Source organism: Nomascus leucogenys, chromosome 8 (assembly GCF_006542625.1).
Source record: "Nomascus leucogenys isolate Asia chromosome 8, Asia_NLE_v1, whole genome shotgun sequence".
Lineage (NCBI taxonomy): Eukaryota > Metazoa > Chordata > Mammalia > Primates > Hylobatidae > Nomascus > Nomascus leucogenys.
The window spans coordinates 61904535-61921698 of NC_044388.1; the positions used below are offsets into that span (position 1 = coordinate 61904535).

General features: G+C 47.5%; 1 protein-coding gene across 3 annotated transcripts in view; it reads right to left on the minus strand.

Annotated features, from left to right (window-relative positions):
- GFOD1 (glucose-fructose oxidoreductase domain containing 1) overlaps nt 1–14973 on the minus strand; it is a 128498-nt gene extending 113525 nt beyond the window's left edge. For 2 of the 3 annotated variants that reach the window (XR_004031365.1, XM_012508788.2), the window contains exon 1: nt 14053–14973. Coding sequence is in view for 1 of the 3 variants with exons in the window: in XM_012508788.2 (XP_012364242.2) it covers nt 14053–14305 (253 nt within the window). In the remaining 2 variants the exon portion in view is untranslated. Of the gene's footprint in view, nt 1–13703; nt 13886–14052 lie in introns of those variants that run through there. The other variant, XM_030817314.1, reaches the window with a different exon arrangement.
- Nucleotides 14974–17164: the final 2191 nt, after the last annotated feature.

A 17164-nucleotide genomic window follows, 5' to 3' on the forward strand; every position in this document is an offset into this window, starting at 1 on the left:
CAATTTTTGTCAAATCTAGGGATCTTTTAAAAGCCTAGCCAGAGTAGTAACTTTGCAAGGCTCTGTTGTCTGATTTCTGGATCCCAAGTCAAGAGTCAACTATTCATTCCACCACTGTGGCCTCTTCCTCAAACCATCCCAAGATGGCAGACTACACTGAGAGCGCGTCACAATCATCATTTCCATGAGCTCTCACTTCTGAATGCTGAGAGGTGAGAAAGGGAGGAGAAAGGGAGGTGAGAAAGGAGGAGAAAGGGTGGTGAGAAAGGGATTTGAAACACCAGTGACCTAAATCTAGAGTTTGTAGCCCCACCCACCATGAAAGATGGGAGAGGCATGTCCACATGTCATATGCAAATGTCCTTTTCCAAAGAGATTATTGCATCCTTGCTCATCTAGTAAATTATAGCTGCAGCCAGCCCTGACCCTTGCACCATCAGGTCTCAACTGTATAACAAGAGAACATGCGCTCCCACCACCATCAGATGTAAGCACCAAACCAGGCGCAGGGCACCCTTCAAGGCATCCTCTCAACAGCTGACTCTGTTTACCATAGCATGCCCCTGACTCCATCAGACACAGAGCTGTCTTGACAGCATTACGAGCTGAATCAACTTTTGCAGTTCTTCCCACGCCCTCCAAGGCGGCCATTTGGGCTCCTCTCAACAGGGTCCTTTCCAACACTTCAGCAAGCTGTTTGCCTTGACTGACCCCAGAGCTCTGTCATTTGTGGCTGTCACCATTTGAGATATGAAGGGAGAGAAAGATGCAAGTGACACTTACTGCTGATGAAGAAAAGTATTTGTAGAATTTCAGACATTCTTAAACCACTCTAACTTTGCCCTAGGAGGTCAACTGCAAGCCACACAGTTTATCTCGCAGAACCAGTGGTTTCTTGAGGAGGACTTTACATCATAGAGCCTCCCATGTCTTCCTTTCAATTATTTAAATCCTACTCCCTCTTCTGGGCCCAGTTGAAGACCAACCCACCTTTTCCAAGAGGTTTTCTGGGACCCTTCCAGCTCTCAGGAATGCCCCTTTCCTCAGCTTTCAGGCAGCATCCACTCTCTGCGGTGCCACCTTCTCAGCAACCCACCAAAGAGGGGAAGGGTGCCCGGGACAAGTGGGGCCCCACTCACTGGCCCCACTCATTTTATCTCTGATGTCAAGCTCATCTTCCCCACTCAACAAAACAAATGTGCAGCAGTAAACTGGAAGCAATAATTCACCAGCTCTTAGAGGAAGCCCCTTCCAGGCCCCTTGTGCTGCGAGTGTCTCATTCAAACACACAACACATTTTATGAGGGGGATCCTGTTAAAACATTTTTGCGGCCAGGTGCAGTGGCTCAAGCCTGTAATCCCAGTACTTTGGGAGGGCGAGGTGGGTGGATCGCCTGAGGTCAGGAGTTCGAGATCAGCCTGACCAACATGGAGAAATCCCGTCTCTACTAAAAATACAAAATTAGCTGGCTGTAGTGGTGCATGCCTGTAATTCCAGCTACTGGGGAGGCTGAGGCTGGAGAATCGCTTGAACCTGGGAGGCAGAGGTTGCGGTGAGCTGGGATCATGCCACTGCACTCCAGCCTGGGCAACAAGAGCAAAATTCCATCTCGGGAAAAAATAAAATAAAATAAAATAAAAATAAGAATGCCTTTTTTTCCCCTTTGCCTTAGTGCCTTTTGTAGACTGGCACTGGGAAGCTCACCCCGGTGATCGACTCTTAATCCAATAATGATTTTTTAGGGATTACTCAACTGCCTCAAGCAAGCTCTTCCTGGCATTGCAGTATAACCATTCACTCTGCACTTAGTCATGTATCTCATTGCATTGCTCCATGTTTGCCTATGGGCTCTTCTTTCAAGGACAAAGACCATGTCTTACTTTATAGGGCATTTCTCACCACAGCTAACATAGTGCTAGAGGGATTCAAAAGGCATTTACTAACTAAAAATAAATGGAAAAAAAGAAACACCCTCCAGACACTGGGCAGAACAGGTGGTTAGAAAACCCTACTGGAAGACAATCTTCAAGTTGGAAACGCCCCCTGGCAGAGGGTTCAGTGCATTCTCACAGCCCATGGCAACGCCAGAGCCCCAAACATGAGCACCCTTCACCTGGTAGTCTTGCTCTTCTACTCTATGAACGATTTCAATGAATACTTGGCAAAACTAATTTTACTTGGGTTGGAGAATTCGTTCCGCTGTACTAGTTCCAAAATCAAAAATAAGAGGAAGTACACGAAAAACAAAAACAAAAACTCTACCCCTTCCCCCAAGTGAAGTCTGCTACCTCAACAAAATAAGAAAATCACAAAACCAATGCTTACAAATCAATAAATGACAAACAACCCAATTTAAAAATGGGTATGAGATTTGAATAGTCATTTTATGAAAGAAAAATGTGACTTTCTAATAAACACATGAAAAGCTGTTCAACATCATTAATTATTATTAACAAAATGCAAATCAAAGTCCTAACAAGACACTTCTACATACCAGCTATAATGGCTATGATCAAAAAGACTGACAAGGCTGGGCACGGTGGCTCACGCTTGTAATCCCAGCACTTTGGGAGGCTGAGGTGGGCGGATCACTTTAGATCAGGAGTTCGAGACCACCCTGGCCAACATGGCGAAACCCCATCTCTACTAAAAATACAAAAATTAGGCTGGGTGCAGTGGCTCACGCCTGTAATCCCAGCACTTTGGGAGGCCAAGGCGGGCAGATCATGAGGTCAGGAGTTCGAGATCAGCCTGACCAACATGGTGAAACCCCGTCTCTACTAAAAATACAAAAAAAAAAAAAAAAAAAATCAGCTGGGTGTGGTGGTGGGCACCTGTAATCTGAGCTACTCGGGAGGCTGAGGCAGGAGAATTGCTTGAACCCTGGAGGCAGAGACTGCAGTAAGCCGAGATCATGCCATTGCACTCTAGCCTGGGTGACAGTGCAAGACTCCATCTCAAAATAATAATAATAATAATAATAATAATACAAAAATTAGCCAGGCATGGTGGTGCACACCTGTAATCCCAGCTACTTGGGAGGCTGAGGCAGGAGAATCACTTGAACCCAGGAGACGGAGGTTGCAGGGACCTGAGATCATGCCACTGCATTCCAGCCTGGGCAATGGAGTGAGACTGTCTCAAAAAAAAGACTGACAATACCAAGAGTTGGTGATGATATCAGAAAATTAGAACTCCCCTATGTTGCTAGTGGGAATGTAACGTGATGCCACTGCTCTGGCAAACAGTTTGGTAGTTTCTTAAAAGGTTAAGTATATCCACACTATACAACTGAGCAATTTCAGTCCTAGGTATTTAACCAAAGAAACGAAAACATGGCTCCACAAAAGACTTATACGCAAATGTTCACAGCAGCATTATTCACAATCACTAAACACTGGAAACAATACAAACATCCATCAGACGGTGAATGGATAAACAAAATTCGGTATATCCACACAATGGAGTATCACCCAGCAATAAAGATAAATGAACTTCTGATCCGTGCAACAACATGGCTGAACATGAAAAACATTATGCTAAGTGAAAGAACTCAAGCACAAATGATTATGTACTTCACGATTCCATTTATAGGAAAGTTCTAGGAAAGGCAAACTATAGAGACAGAAAGTAGATTAGTAGTTACCTGGAGCCAGAAGTGGGAGTGAGGATTGACTGCAAATTGGCATGAGGAAATGTTTTAGTGTGTTGAAAATGTTCTAAATATATAAATTTACTAAAAATAATGGAATCACAATGGGTGAATATTGTGAAATAAAAAGAATGAAGAATTTTATGGTATATATATAGTTCAATAAAGCTATTTTTTTTAAAAGTAGCGTTAAAATTACAAACCAACTTAATTGGAGCTTTAAAATTTTGGCCGGGTGCGGTGGCTCACGCCTGTAATCCCAGCACTTTGGGAGGCCGAGGCGGGCGGATCATGAGGTCAGGAGATCGAGACCATCCTGGCTAACACAGTGAAACCCCGTCTCTACAACAAATACAAAAAAATTAGCCAGGCTTGGTGGCGGGCGCCTGTAGTCCCAGCTACTCGGGAGGCTGAGGCAGGAGGATGGCATGAACCCAGGAGGCGGAGCTTGCAGTGAGCCAAGATTGCGCCACTGCACTCCAACCTGGGCGACAGAGCGAGACTCCGTCTCAAAAAAAAAGAGATTTTTTTTGGAGAAATTTGTAGTTTCAGTTTAAGGACATTAATCAAAGAAGCATCTTAATACTCTAAGGGCTATTAAAATTAGAGATTGCGAAATTTTTTTAAATCATAACATTTTAATGTAAAGTTATTTTTCCTGCATTTTTTAATTCTCCACAGTAGGATATCAACAATTCTCAAGGAAAGTCTAAACCCCAAGGCATCCCACACTTGCCCAAACCCTAGAAGTCAAAGACCTATAGACGGGTATAGAATTGGTCAGGGTGAAGTGTCACTGCGGCTCTCAGTGGTGAGTGTGACAGCCTCTTTCCCAACATTCTCCTTAGCTCAAGTCTGAACCCAAAAGAACGCTGGCTTTCCAGGTCTCCTGCTTTGAGGACAAGTGCTCAGAGGTCTGCTGCTCTCCTAGAGGGCCCACACCCACCAGCAGAACTAACCAGAGCTGTTTCTCCACTGACGCGTCTTCCAGGTGTCTCCTTGCTCAGCTTGCCTAGCCAGGTGGCCTTGATCCGGGCAAAATCTGTATTAGTCAGGGTTCTCCAGAGAAACAGAACCAATAGGGTGTGTGTGTGCATGTGTATATAGATGAGAGATTTGTTTTAAGGAATTGGCTTACACAACTGTGGGGTTGGCAAGTCTAAAATGTGCAGGGCGGGCAGGCAGACAGGCAGGCTGAAGACCCAGGGAAGAGTCGATGTTGCAGTTTCCAGTACAAAGGCAGTCTGGAGGCAGAAATCCTTCTCCCTCAATCTTTTCCTGACTCCTGGCTCCTTCAAGCTCCTAAGACAATACTTGAGCAGAAAGGGACTAAGTCTCGTGGCACTCCTGTGACCTGCTGCACACATTACCCAGGAGGCTCTTGGTAAAGGTCTGCAAACCTACCAAGACCACAGAACTCCATGCAGTTGGTCATGTTTATCTACTTTCCCATCACACTCTTCAAAATATATATGTCTTAAATTTAATAATAATTTAATAATAATAACAAGGTTGGCATTAATAGATTATCACCTCTATTATTTCTTTCACTGTTTTGCTATGGTTATTATCAACGCAGTGAAATGCCAAATGTGTATTTCACAAAGTGGATAAAGAACCAACACAATCAGGCCAGGCGTGGTGGCTCATGCCTGTAACCCCAACAATTTGGGAGGCCGAGGCGGGTGGTTCACTTGAGGCCAGGAGTTTGAGACCAGCCTGGCCAACATGGTGACCCCATCTCTATCAAAAGTACAAAAATTAGCCAGGCGTGGTGGCAAATGCCTGTAATCCCAGCTACTTGGGAGACTGAGGCACAAGAATTGCTGGAACCTGGGAGGTGGAGGTTGTAGTGAGCTGAGATCGTGCCACTGCACTCCAGCCTGGGCAACAGAGTGAGAATCTATCTCAAAAAAAAAAAAAAAAAAAAAACAAAGAAACAAAAAAAACCTACCTACACAATCAAGAAATGTCTATATTTGGTTTGTTGTTTTTGTTTTGAGACGGAGTTTTTTTCATTCTTGTTGCCCAGGCTGGAGTGCAATGGTGCAATCTCGGCTCACTGCAACCTCCACCTCCTGGGTTCAAGTGATTCTCCTGTCTCAGCCTCCTGAGTAGCTGGGATTACAGGTGCACAACACCACTCCCAGCTAATTTTTGTATTTTTAGTAGAGACAGGATTTCACCATGTTGGCCAGGCTGGTATCGAACTCCTGACCTCAGGTGATCCACCCACCTCGGCCCCCCAAAGTGCTGGGATTACAGGCATGAGCCACCAGGCCTGGCCAAAATGTCTATATTTGTAATAACTTCCACGTCTATATTCTTAGAATCAGCACTTTTTTTGGACAGTGCAGCCCAGATCAGAATGACTGCTCTTAACAATCCCTCCACCCCTCCAGCAGGGTGGTCTCGGCAGCATTTGGTGATGTATCCCCCACACTGTGGGTAACCACAGGAAAGACTGAGCAGGGAGAAAGCATCTGGTACAAACAGAGAGAGCTGGGCGCGGGGGCAGGGCTGCACCTTTCAGGTGGCTGAACCTGTCATGTTCATATTTAGGAGCTGCGTGTGGATAATTTTTCACCCAGCACATGAGCCTGTGAAGCAGAGGAGGCTGGTGTAGAGCGGGGTGAATGAGGAAGCAGACACACAGAGAGAAGCAGAATAAAATTCAGAGGGTTTCTGGTTTCCAGGTATCCACCAAAGCCCTGCTGCAGCCCTGTTCCTGCGTCATGTGGGACCCCCACTAAGCACCCCCACTGCAAGGGATAGTAAGTCTTCACAGCAGCATGGTGAGCTCTTGGTAACCCCATCAGTACCTTTGAGTGATCACGTAGCTGTGAAGCAAGTACTGGATTTGCAGCAAATATGACACCTGAAGCTTGGCTTAGGTACCGTCCCTTTACAAAAAAAAGAAAAAATTTAAATATATTCTCTGAGTCTTACAGGAAGGAATCATCTTTTCAAAAAATATTTTTAAAAAATCTTCAAAAGCACCATTTGGAAGAGCTAAAGAACTACTCACTTAAAAATTTTAAAAATTTTTAAAAAGAACTAACTGCCTTAGGGCAAAGTAAAAACTACTGTTTATTGAGCTTGATGCAGAGAGATGAGGGCAGCCACCAGGTAGGTCTTTATATTTTCCCTCTCATTTTAGTTATCACACCAACCCTATATGATAGTGTTAGCTGTGTGTTATTGGCAAGAAAACTGAGGCTCAGGAAGGATGGTTACGACTCCCAAAGTCAAACAGTAGTAACCTGTCAACCTTTCCTTTCATTGATGAGTGTTATGAAGCACAACATCTTAGATAATGATGCTCTTTACTGGGCTATGATTGCCCTGAATCAAATATATAACTAAGTGCCTGTATATTTCATTCTTGGTGAAACCCTTAAAACATGCTATTGACTTCCACTTTTTGTTGTTCTTCTTCTTCCCCAGTTTAAGGTATCAAAATGTCCAACTTCTTCATTTAGCTTCTTCTCCCTCCAATGGAAACTTCTGCAGAATTGCACATTATCAAGGCCAGATATCATCAACAAAATAATCGTTCAACTGCACCTAATTTCAGTTAGATGAAATGAGATTGGTGATGCTTGACTTTTCCTAACAATAAAGAGAGTGATTTCTTTCATTTACATAATGCCTAAGGGCTTCCTCGGCCCTACAACAAATTGATAGACCAAAAATCATTTCACTCAGTGCTCAGGGGCAGGAACCCAAAGAGAAAAATGCAATCACCTTTTTCACATATATCCAGAAGAGACCTCAAGCAAGAACTGGAAATGCAAGGTTTGCTAGGATGTCAGAATGGCTGCTGTCAAGTCCAAGTGCATCGTGAGCATTATCTGCAGCCTTATTTCTGCTGGCATGGCGATGCTGGCCAGCAAAGTCCTCTCTCAACCCCATTTCCTCCTCGCTCCCTCACCTCTGCTCCTGGCAGCCCTCTTCAACATGAAGCAACTGCTGACACCACGAAGAAGGACAGAAAAGGGCCAATTGCTCCAGGTCCTCAGCTCATGACGCCAAACAAGTTGGGACAAGATCAATGTGCAACAAGATCAAAGCTCAAGGAAACCCTGTGGCCTTACTCACCACCCCAAAAGAGCCTTGCACTCCCATGGAGAAACTTCACCAAGAGAGTCTGCACTGCTGTCTCCAAATACAGAGATCATGAAAACAGACGTCATCACATTCCACACAAGGCAACAGGTATTTTAGCACGGTTCCCCTGCCAGGTTAATTACTCACAGGAGGGTATGTCTTCTGTTCCCAAAGGCAGAGAGCTATCTCATCTCTAGTGTCTGACTGTTCCAGCATCTACACTGCCTGAGGGCTGGATAGAAATTCTGAACCTCAGGTCCCACCCAGGAATCTGTTTTTTATTTTATTTTGAGACAGGGTCTCACTCTGTCACCCAGACTAGAGTGTAGTCGTATGATCTCGGCCTTGACCTCCAGGCCTCAGGTGATCCTCCCACCTCAGTCTCCCAAGTAGCTAGGACTACAGGCATGCCCCATCATGCCTGGCTAGAGACAGGATCTCACTATGTTGCCCAGGCTGATCTGGAAGTCCTGGGCTCAAGCAATCCTCCTGCCTCCATCTCCCGAAGTGCTGGGATTATAGGTGTAAGCCACTGTGCCTGACCTGGAATCTGTTTTTTGATAAGATCCCCAGGTGATGCAACCACACATGAAAGTTTGAGAGGCACTTGGCTACTGCATACAGGAGGATAAGAATACTATGTGTTAACTGACACATTCTGTTTAGAACCTTTTGCCTTCCCCCAGGCATACGTGTATTCAATGAAAATGCATTCATTTGTCATTCAATAAATATTTATAGTGTGTCTACTAGGTGACTAAGTGTCTGGCACTGTCTAAGGGAGATAAGGGTACCCTGGTGAACCAAGCAGACGAGGGTCCTACTTTCAGATAACTCACATTCTAGCTGGGGAAACAAATAGCACACAAGAAAACAACCAAGCAAATGAAAGAGATCATCACACACCATGAAGAGTGTTACCAGGAAGAGAAAGAAGGTGACAGAGGCAGGACTGAGGTTGGAGGAGAACCTTGTAATTGGGAGGGGAGGATCCAGAAAGGTCTCTCGCCCAAAGTAACATATAAGCTGAGACTTGAAAGTGAGAATGAGCTAGCCATTCCAAAAAGTGAGGCAAGAACCTTCTGGGCAAAGGGATGAGCTGGTGCAAAGGCCAAGAGTCAGGAAAGGGACTGGCATGTGAGGAATAGAAAAGAGGCCAGGTGGCCGGAATATAGCGTCCAGGAGTGTGTGAAGCCATCCAAGAAGTGGGAGAGATGGACAAGGCAGGGCCATTTCAGGCCAAGAAAGTCATGCCAAGGAGCTTGGATGTTATTCTAGGTGCTGTGGGAGCCACTGAAAGTGGAGAGTGATACCTTACACACACACACACACACACACACACACACACACGTGCACATGTGCTCACTTTCCCCATTGTACAGAGTAGACTGCCTAAGAAACAAGAGTGGACCCAGGCAGGCTGGCTTTGGGCCTGTGCTGGCCTGGAGCCCCGTGCTGCTGGGGACACAAAGGTGAGTGAGGCTTCTTTGCCTTGTCTGCGTCCTGACCGTCAAGACGCTTGCTGGGAGAGGCAACAAGGAAACTGACAAAAATACAGTGTCATTTTAGGTGCCAGTTAATTAGGCAATATCTTTGTTAAATGTAATCAGCATGTACTCTCTGACCAGCAATTTACGCATCTATCCCACAAACAAGCTGGCATGTGTGCAAAATGACATATGCTCAAGATTATTCATTACATGGTTGTATAAGCAAAAATTGGAAACAACCTAAATGTTGAGTAACAGGGAACTGCTTAAATAAATTTTGATGTATCCATACAATGAAATACTAGGTAGCCAAAAATAGGAACAATAATACTTTCACATTCAGAGTTTCATATACTTGAATATATGTAAAATATATGTATATATGTTATATATCATAATATATATAAAAATGTGCATACATGTATATCTATAAATATGTTAATATATGTATATATGCAAATCTGTATATGCATATGCTGTATATGTATATATAAAATAATATACATAAATTTAATAATGCATATTAACTGATTAAATATAATTAATTTATATTAATATTTATATTGCTTAACATTGATTATATTATATTAAATTTATGTAATAATTTAATATATTTTTAAATATTTAAATTTTAACATACATAAAATTTCAAGCTGATATTGTTGCATGACAAAAGCAAGGTCCATAAGAATGAATGGCATGCTACCAACTGCGTAAAAGGTTTTTAAAATTCCCACACAGGCCAGGCGTAGTGGCTCACACCTGTAATCCCAGCACTTTGGGAGGCCAAGGCGGGCAGATCACCTGAGGTCAAGAGTTTGAGACCAGCCTGGCCAACATAGCGAAACTCCGTCTCTACTAAAAAATACAAAAATCAGCTGGCTGTGGTAGCACACACCTGTAACCCCGGCTACTCGGGAGGCTGAAGCAGGAGAATCACTTGAACCCAGGAGGTGGAGGTTGCAGTGAGCTAAGATCGTGCCACTGCACTCCAGCCTGGGCAACAGAGCAAGGCTCCGTCTCAAAAAATAAAATAAAATTATATTAAATTAAATTAAATTCCCATACATATACTTGCCAGGATATACCTTGAAAAATACATATTATTTTTAATACTTTCACAGAGTTTCACATATTTGTGTATATGTAAAATATGTATATATATTATATGTTATATATACATATATATATGGCCTTGAATGGGAGACATAAACAACTGGTAATAATGATTGCCTCCTGTCCAAAGACAGGGACTGGGGGACATTCGGTCTTCACTGTGTACTTTTATAGCATTTGAAATTTGTACTACATGAATATATAGCCAATTCAAAATAACTAAATAAAATTTAAATGTTAAATGAATGCCTTAAAATAGGTGCTAGGCAAGATGGGGGCACACAGTGCTGAGACAACAGAAGGGTATGTAGGGTGGGGGGTTTGAGGGAGAGGAAGCGGTAACACTTGGGCTGAGTATTGAAGGGCGAACATGGAAGGAGACCTCAAGGGGCAAGGGCTTTCCTGACAGAGACCTGGACATGCGTGCCCACAGGGCCCATTCAAGGAAACCCCAGCAGCGTGGGCTCGCTGAAGCTCTTGGCTTCGGGAATGGCCACCAGGACGTGAGGCTGGGCTCACTTCTTTAGGATGTGAGGCTGGGCATGTCATGCCAATCAGCTGGGGCTTTTCCTGAAAGGGGAAACAATGACATGACCAGGTCTCTAGCACTGCCAGGTACTCCATACCTGGCAGCAGTGTGGATAGTGGCTAGAGGCAGGGTTGGGTGGGGTGGACTGGAACCTAATTCAGAAACTACGTAAGGACCTGACTTCTATGGGGAACAGATACAGAGAGTTTCAGATGGCATCAACCAGGTTTGGGAACCGATTCCAGGGCTGGGATGAAAAAGGAATAAAGGACGACTCCAACAGTCTGACCTGGGCTGCCATGATCTATGGCAGAGGAACAGGTACAGCTGATGGAAGAGGAAGAAATGACTCTGGGGGAGGTAGAGTGCTGGGTTCAAATCTCTAGCCGTAGGTCCAGGAGCAATGTGACTCAGGTCTCCGAATCTCAGTTGCTTCATTTGTGAAATGGAGCTAATATCTATCTTAGAGGATTATTTTAGTCATGAAATGAAATGCTTTATACACAGCACTTACCATGCTGCCTGGCACACAGTATGTACTTAATAAGAGGCAGCCTTGGACAGTGCAGAAAGTACACTTGGTAGAAATGTCTCTACAACAGAGGAATGCCTCATTCACTAAGGTAGGGATTTTGAGGAAATTTTTAAAAATCAAAGGAGGATGTGTGTGATTCAATTGATCTGAAGTTTCATTTCACTGTGGTCCCTAGACCAGCCCCTTACTTTGACAGGCCTGTGACCAGTTATGAGTGTGGATCGAGGGCCACAGACCTGTCACCCTCACTGGGAAGTAATTCAAAGCCCAGGCCTTTGCTAAAAGGACAATTTACCAGGACGAATCAGAGTAGCTAGTTTCAATTCCAGGCAAACACTCGTATCTATACACTCCCAACAGCCAGATCAGCCTGATGACTGTTTGGGGTTTTTCACTTCCTATGTTGTATGTGTTGAACCTTCAACAGTGACTGTAAAGCAAACCAAGACGACCACCCCACTGTGCACTCGCAGGGGCACCCTGCAAAAGAAGGAGTTAAAAAAAGAAAGAAGAAAGAAGCTCAAAACTTACCCTAAAAACATGAACAAAACTCTATTCTGTCATCATCATTATTAAACTAGGTCTATTATGCCTCTTATCGTTGGTTTTGAAGAGGTAACAGACATGTCTTATTAATTAAAGTCACAGGGATATTTGAAAAATAAGAACAGAAGAAGTATCCAGAAATGTCTAATTTGTGTCACATCTCTTGAAACCAGAGCCCCCAGACACTTTCATGGCCAAGGTCCCAGAGACAGCCAGAAAACAAGGTCATCCTTGTTCCCCAAATTGCCACCCTCCTGCTCTAGGGTTGCTCTGTGGGTCTGAACCCAGGACAGGAACCGCCATCTTTATGGTGGAGAAACGATGTTACAACATAGTCTTTCAGATATGACCAGTCCTAAGCTCTCCAGTATACGCAGGGCTCATGAGGGACCAGTTTTGTACAAATTGCACTAATAGAATTATACCATAAGATGGTTATAAAATATTTGATATGCAAAGAGCCAGTGTAAACAAGGGAGTTATCTACCCAACATACAATGTTCCATTAAACAGAAAATAAATATTAGCCAGACTCAATGGCATTCAGTTCAAGGCCAAAGAAACAGGCCACAAAGGGCAGACACTTAATAAAATTAACTGACAAAACTGACAATGTGGGCAGCCTACTTAGGTATTCTATTAGATGTTGCATCTGAGTCAATAGCCAAACGGCCTGATAAAAATGCCTTTCTAGGGAGAGTTTTATATTCTGTTCATAGCTCTTCGAAGACGGAATTAACACACACGTATATTTCACCTACCCTGAATCCATACCTATTTTAAAAAAATAAAACAGTCTTTCCAAGACTACATAACTTCCGGTTTGTTTCTGGATGTTGTCTCTGTTCCTTCGCAGCTCCTCCCTTCTAATCTGTTCTACTATTCGCTTCATCTGGTTATAAGCTTTGTTCTTTTTATAAGCTTTGTGTTTTTGCTCACCAATAGAAACTTCAGCTTTCAAAGATGAGCTGCTAATTTTCTTGGAATTGTAAGATCAAGCAAGCTTCCTGGGATTGTTTTAGGTTATGTGTAAGAACTGATGATGAACAAAACATGCCCTTCTCTTTCCCCTGAGCATAGGCTGAGAGGCTGCTACTCTGTCCTCAGAGATTGTTCAGACTGCCTGGGAGTTGAGGGGCGCATGGACCAGATGGTGAGGCACCCTGAACTCATCTCCACCCCGAGGGTCAACACTGTGCCTTCAGAAACTATTCCTGAAGGCGATTAGGGAGGGCCTTTTCTGATGCAAAGCATCCATGCCTCTGGAGCTACTGCGCCCATCCTCTTAAAAATTTAAAATCTATTACTCCAAACTGGGGCAGAAGACATTTCCCGGGAGGCTGCTGTCAAAAGTTAAAACCCCCTGGTTTTACCAAATCAGTCTTTACTAACCTATGACGCCTCCGAAAACATTCTAATACATCATCACCCCCATCCGACAACTCCCACCATCCTTGCCTCCAGCGCAGACGAAATAATTCCTGCCGATGGTCACATCTTCAATCTCACGCTAAACTAACTCACAGCAGAAAGAAACAAACGACCCTAGCAGGGCGCCACAGCTGCTGAAGGGCAGGTCCTCTATCGCACCCAAGAAAACCCGAGACACGTGTGCGGCCCTTTATTCAGGCGTTTCTGGGCGCGCACCCGCCTCTCCCAGGCGCGCGCGCACACAACCCTCCCCCCCCTCCACACACACACACACTTGGACACTACACACACACCTGAGGACTAACTTTCCTTTTCTTGCGGAGCACCCCATCCCCTGTTATTGGCATCTGATCTTCCTAGTTCGGATCCCCGGAGCACACGCCTTCTCCAGCCTGCAAGCCAAAACACGTGGGGAAGCGCGTCCAAGTGGTGCCAGGAGGCAGGAGGGAAGCGCAAAGGTGGGGAAGGCCGGGGACGAGGAAGGAGGGAGCTCTGAGTCGGATCTGGGATCTCAGATCCCCGGAACAGCGTAGATGCAGGGTAAACTTCTGGGATGCGGAGAGGGAAAGGCAGCGGGGAAGGAACCCAGAGAAGGTTGAAGGGCGGGGGTGGGACCGAGGATGTGGGGTAGGGGTCGCTCACCTAGGGTTTTGACAGCGATCTGTCTGGTGAGGGGCGGCGGCAGGTTAATGCACACTAAGTCCACGTCCTGATGCAGCAGCACCTCATCAATGCGGCTAGTGTAGAAGGGGACACTCATCTCCTTGGCCAGCTCCTCTGCTTCTTCCTGCGTGCGGCCCCACAGCGCCTTCACCGCGAAGCCCTCGTCTTTTAGCAGCGGGATGATGACACGGGCCGTGAGGCTGGTGCCGAACACGCCCACCCCGGGAAGCATGGCTGCTCAGAGCCGCCTGGTTCTGCTTCTACTCGGATCTCCAGTCCAACACGCGCACACACCCACCTCTAGCCAGTCCTGCACCGGGCTCCTGCAGCCAATCTAGCCGCGGTGCGCCAGCCGCCGTGCACCGGGCAAGGCGCCCGGGTGCCCAGAGCGCACTGAGCTGCAGGCGGAGCAAGCTCGGGGCGCCTCAGAACGGTGACTGCGGCAGTGTCCGCCACGCGGGACTCGCGTCCTTCCCGGAGTCGGCGGCAGGGACCCCCCCAGGGCGCCGCCGGAGGCTTCGAAGCCCCCTGGAGCCCCGGCTCAGGCTGCGCTCCCGCGCCAGCGCCAGTCCGCTGCGTGCGCCCCGCCAAGGCCGCTCCATGGCCGGCTCATCCCCGCGGCCGCGCCGCCGCAGCCCGGGACCGGCTCTCTCCCGCGTCGTTTGCGCAGCCGGCGAATCGCGCACACAAACGTCTACACCCTGCCAGAGCACAGAACCGCTCCGCTGGGGAGTCTCCTTTCTCCCTCGCCCTCCGTTGGGAATGAAATAATCCCGTGGCCGCTAGGAGGCCGGCTAAGGATTCGGCTCGGAGCGCGCCGGACTGGGATCCCGAGCTGCAGCGCGGCAGCGGCGGCCACGACCCGGCGCCAGCCTCCTCATTCTGCTGCCATGTTCGCTCGCCTCGCGGCTCGGGCGGCCTCGGCCCCAGGCCGGCTCAGGCTCCGGGATCCCGCGGGGACGAGGGCGGAGTTGGCGAGTTTGGCTGTCAGCGGCCGGTGTTCCTGCACCGCCCTCGCTACAGCGCCGCGCGCCATTGGCCGCCGCTCGCCGCCCCCTCCCCCGCCGCCGCCAGCTCCGGGTGCGCGCTGCGCCAGGCCCCGGGAGCCCAGCCCAGCTCCTCCCCGGCCCCGCCTCGCTCGCCTCCTGCCCCTCCGCTTCTTCCCTTTCTTTGCCCTCACCATCTCCTTCTCCTCCCTGCTTCACTCCAAACCCCTCCCCAAGCAAGCAAATACGTCTATCTAGGCAGGGCGCGCCCTAATAGGTTAGTCGCCTGTCCCTTGGAAGAGAGCAGTGGGCGCCTTCGCCTGGGGTAGGTGAGGGGACCCGGCGAGGTGCGAACAGCCGGTAATAATAACCTCGGCTCCGGGAGCGTTTCCTGAGTGCTGAGCATCATACTAACGCCTTTCCAGGCATTGTCCCTTTTAGTCCTCGCGGCAACCTAAGGTTATTGGAAACCCATTTTACCAGTGATGTGAATGAGCCCCAATGAAGGCTAAGGGACTTGCGCAAGGTGACATATGTAAGCAACAGGCCCGCGATTGGAATCCAGGCCCCAGAGTCTGGGCACGGAACCGCAGACTTCTACGGTCTCCTTCCAAGCTAGCCTGCTCCAATCGCGCGCCCCCGCTCCGGCCGCGCACGCACGGTTCGGCCGCCTTCTTCCAAGACAGTCCAGTCTTGGCGGGCTCCCATCTGCCTCCCACCTCCCCCGCCCCTAGGCCCGTGCCCGCCCCCGCGTAGACGCTGTGGTGTGCACGGCCGCAGCGGGGCAGGGCTCTCCGAGGCTGCTGCGGCACGTGCGTCTCGTATCTAGGTTTCCAGACGGATATGTCGCCCTGGCCAGATGCCACGCCTGCCTCTTGCTTCGGCTCCTGTTGCCGTCGCCACTTAAACGCAGCCTTTACTTCTCCCAGCTTGCCCCCACCTCCACCCCCCTGCACCCTTCCCAGGCCCTCGAGGGGGCACCGAGGGTGACTGGCCAAGGCTGGCCCCGCAACTCTGGAGCCATGGGGACTCTGCGTCTGTCTGGTTTTCCGCCATATCCTTGGCACCTGGCACACTGCCTGCCCTGTATGTAGTAGGCGCTCAATAAACATTTGCTAAATAAATGAATGCGTATTCATCGAATGCCCGCTTCGCACCCATTTGGTGCCAGGAGAGGGGACTAAAAATTGAAAGGCACGTCTTCTAGCTGAAGGTCTCCGGAGAGGTCATGGGTCAGGTCATGTTCATCTCCTGTCTTCAGCACTGGGCTCAATGTAGCACATGGTCTGCCGCAACACGAGTGGAAAACGTGATACTTGCAAGAGTTTAAAACAACTTGTAACAACTGGCAGTGAGGCGGGGCGCGTGGAGAAAGCAGGATACCAAAAAAGCTGTGTGTGGCAATGCAGGGTGGAGGCTGACCTAGGGCATTAGAAGAAAGGCACAAAGGACACAGTGCTGGGTGGCTGGCAGCAGCCTGGGGAGGACTGAGAGACAAAGAGGGGTGTTGCCCTCAACACTAACAGGCTTCTTTTGAGCAGGGGTTTTGTAAGAACCAAGGCAGGAACGCCTATCTGGGCACAGGGGCAGGCAGTGGTGTCAGACCCAAGGGACTGGATACATCACAGGCTTGTCACATGTCAGAGATGGCCAGGCTCTCAGGGAGCAGAGGATGTGCAGTAGTGGTCGGAGCACAGCCAGACCCACTGGCGTTGGCTTCTGGCTCTGCCATTTACTGGCTGTGGGACCTTGAGCAAATCACTTCTCTGCGGCATAGTTTCATCTGTAAAATGGGTAGGTAATAATGGTATATACCACAAGGGGTTTTAGAGGATCGTATTCATTAATATTTACAAAGTCCTGAGAATAAGGCATGGTGCATAGCAAGTGTTATATAAATGTTAAATAAATAAATATAGAGAATGGGTCTGTTACGGATGTCATTTCTTGATGAGAGAGACCATTGTACAGTGCAGCAATATCTAGCTAATAAGACAGAATTTTGCGTTATTTTAAAGGGAACTCTACCCCTAGCTTGAGTGTGAGTAAAAAATGGAACTTAAAGCCTGCTGTGGTGGTTCACACCTATAATCCCACTGACTGGG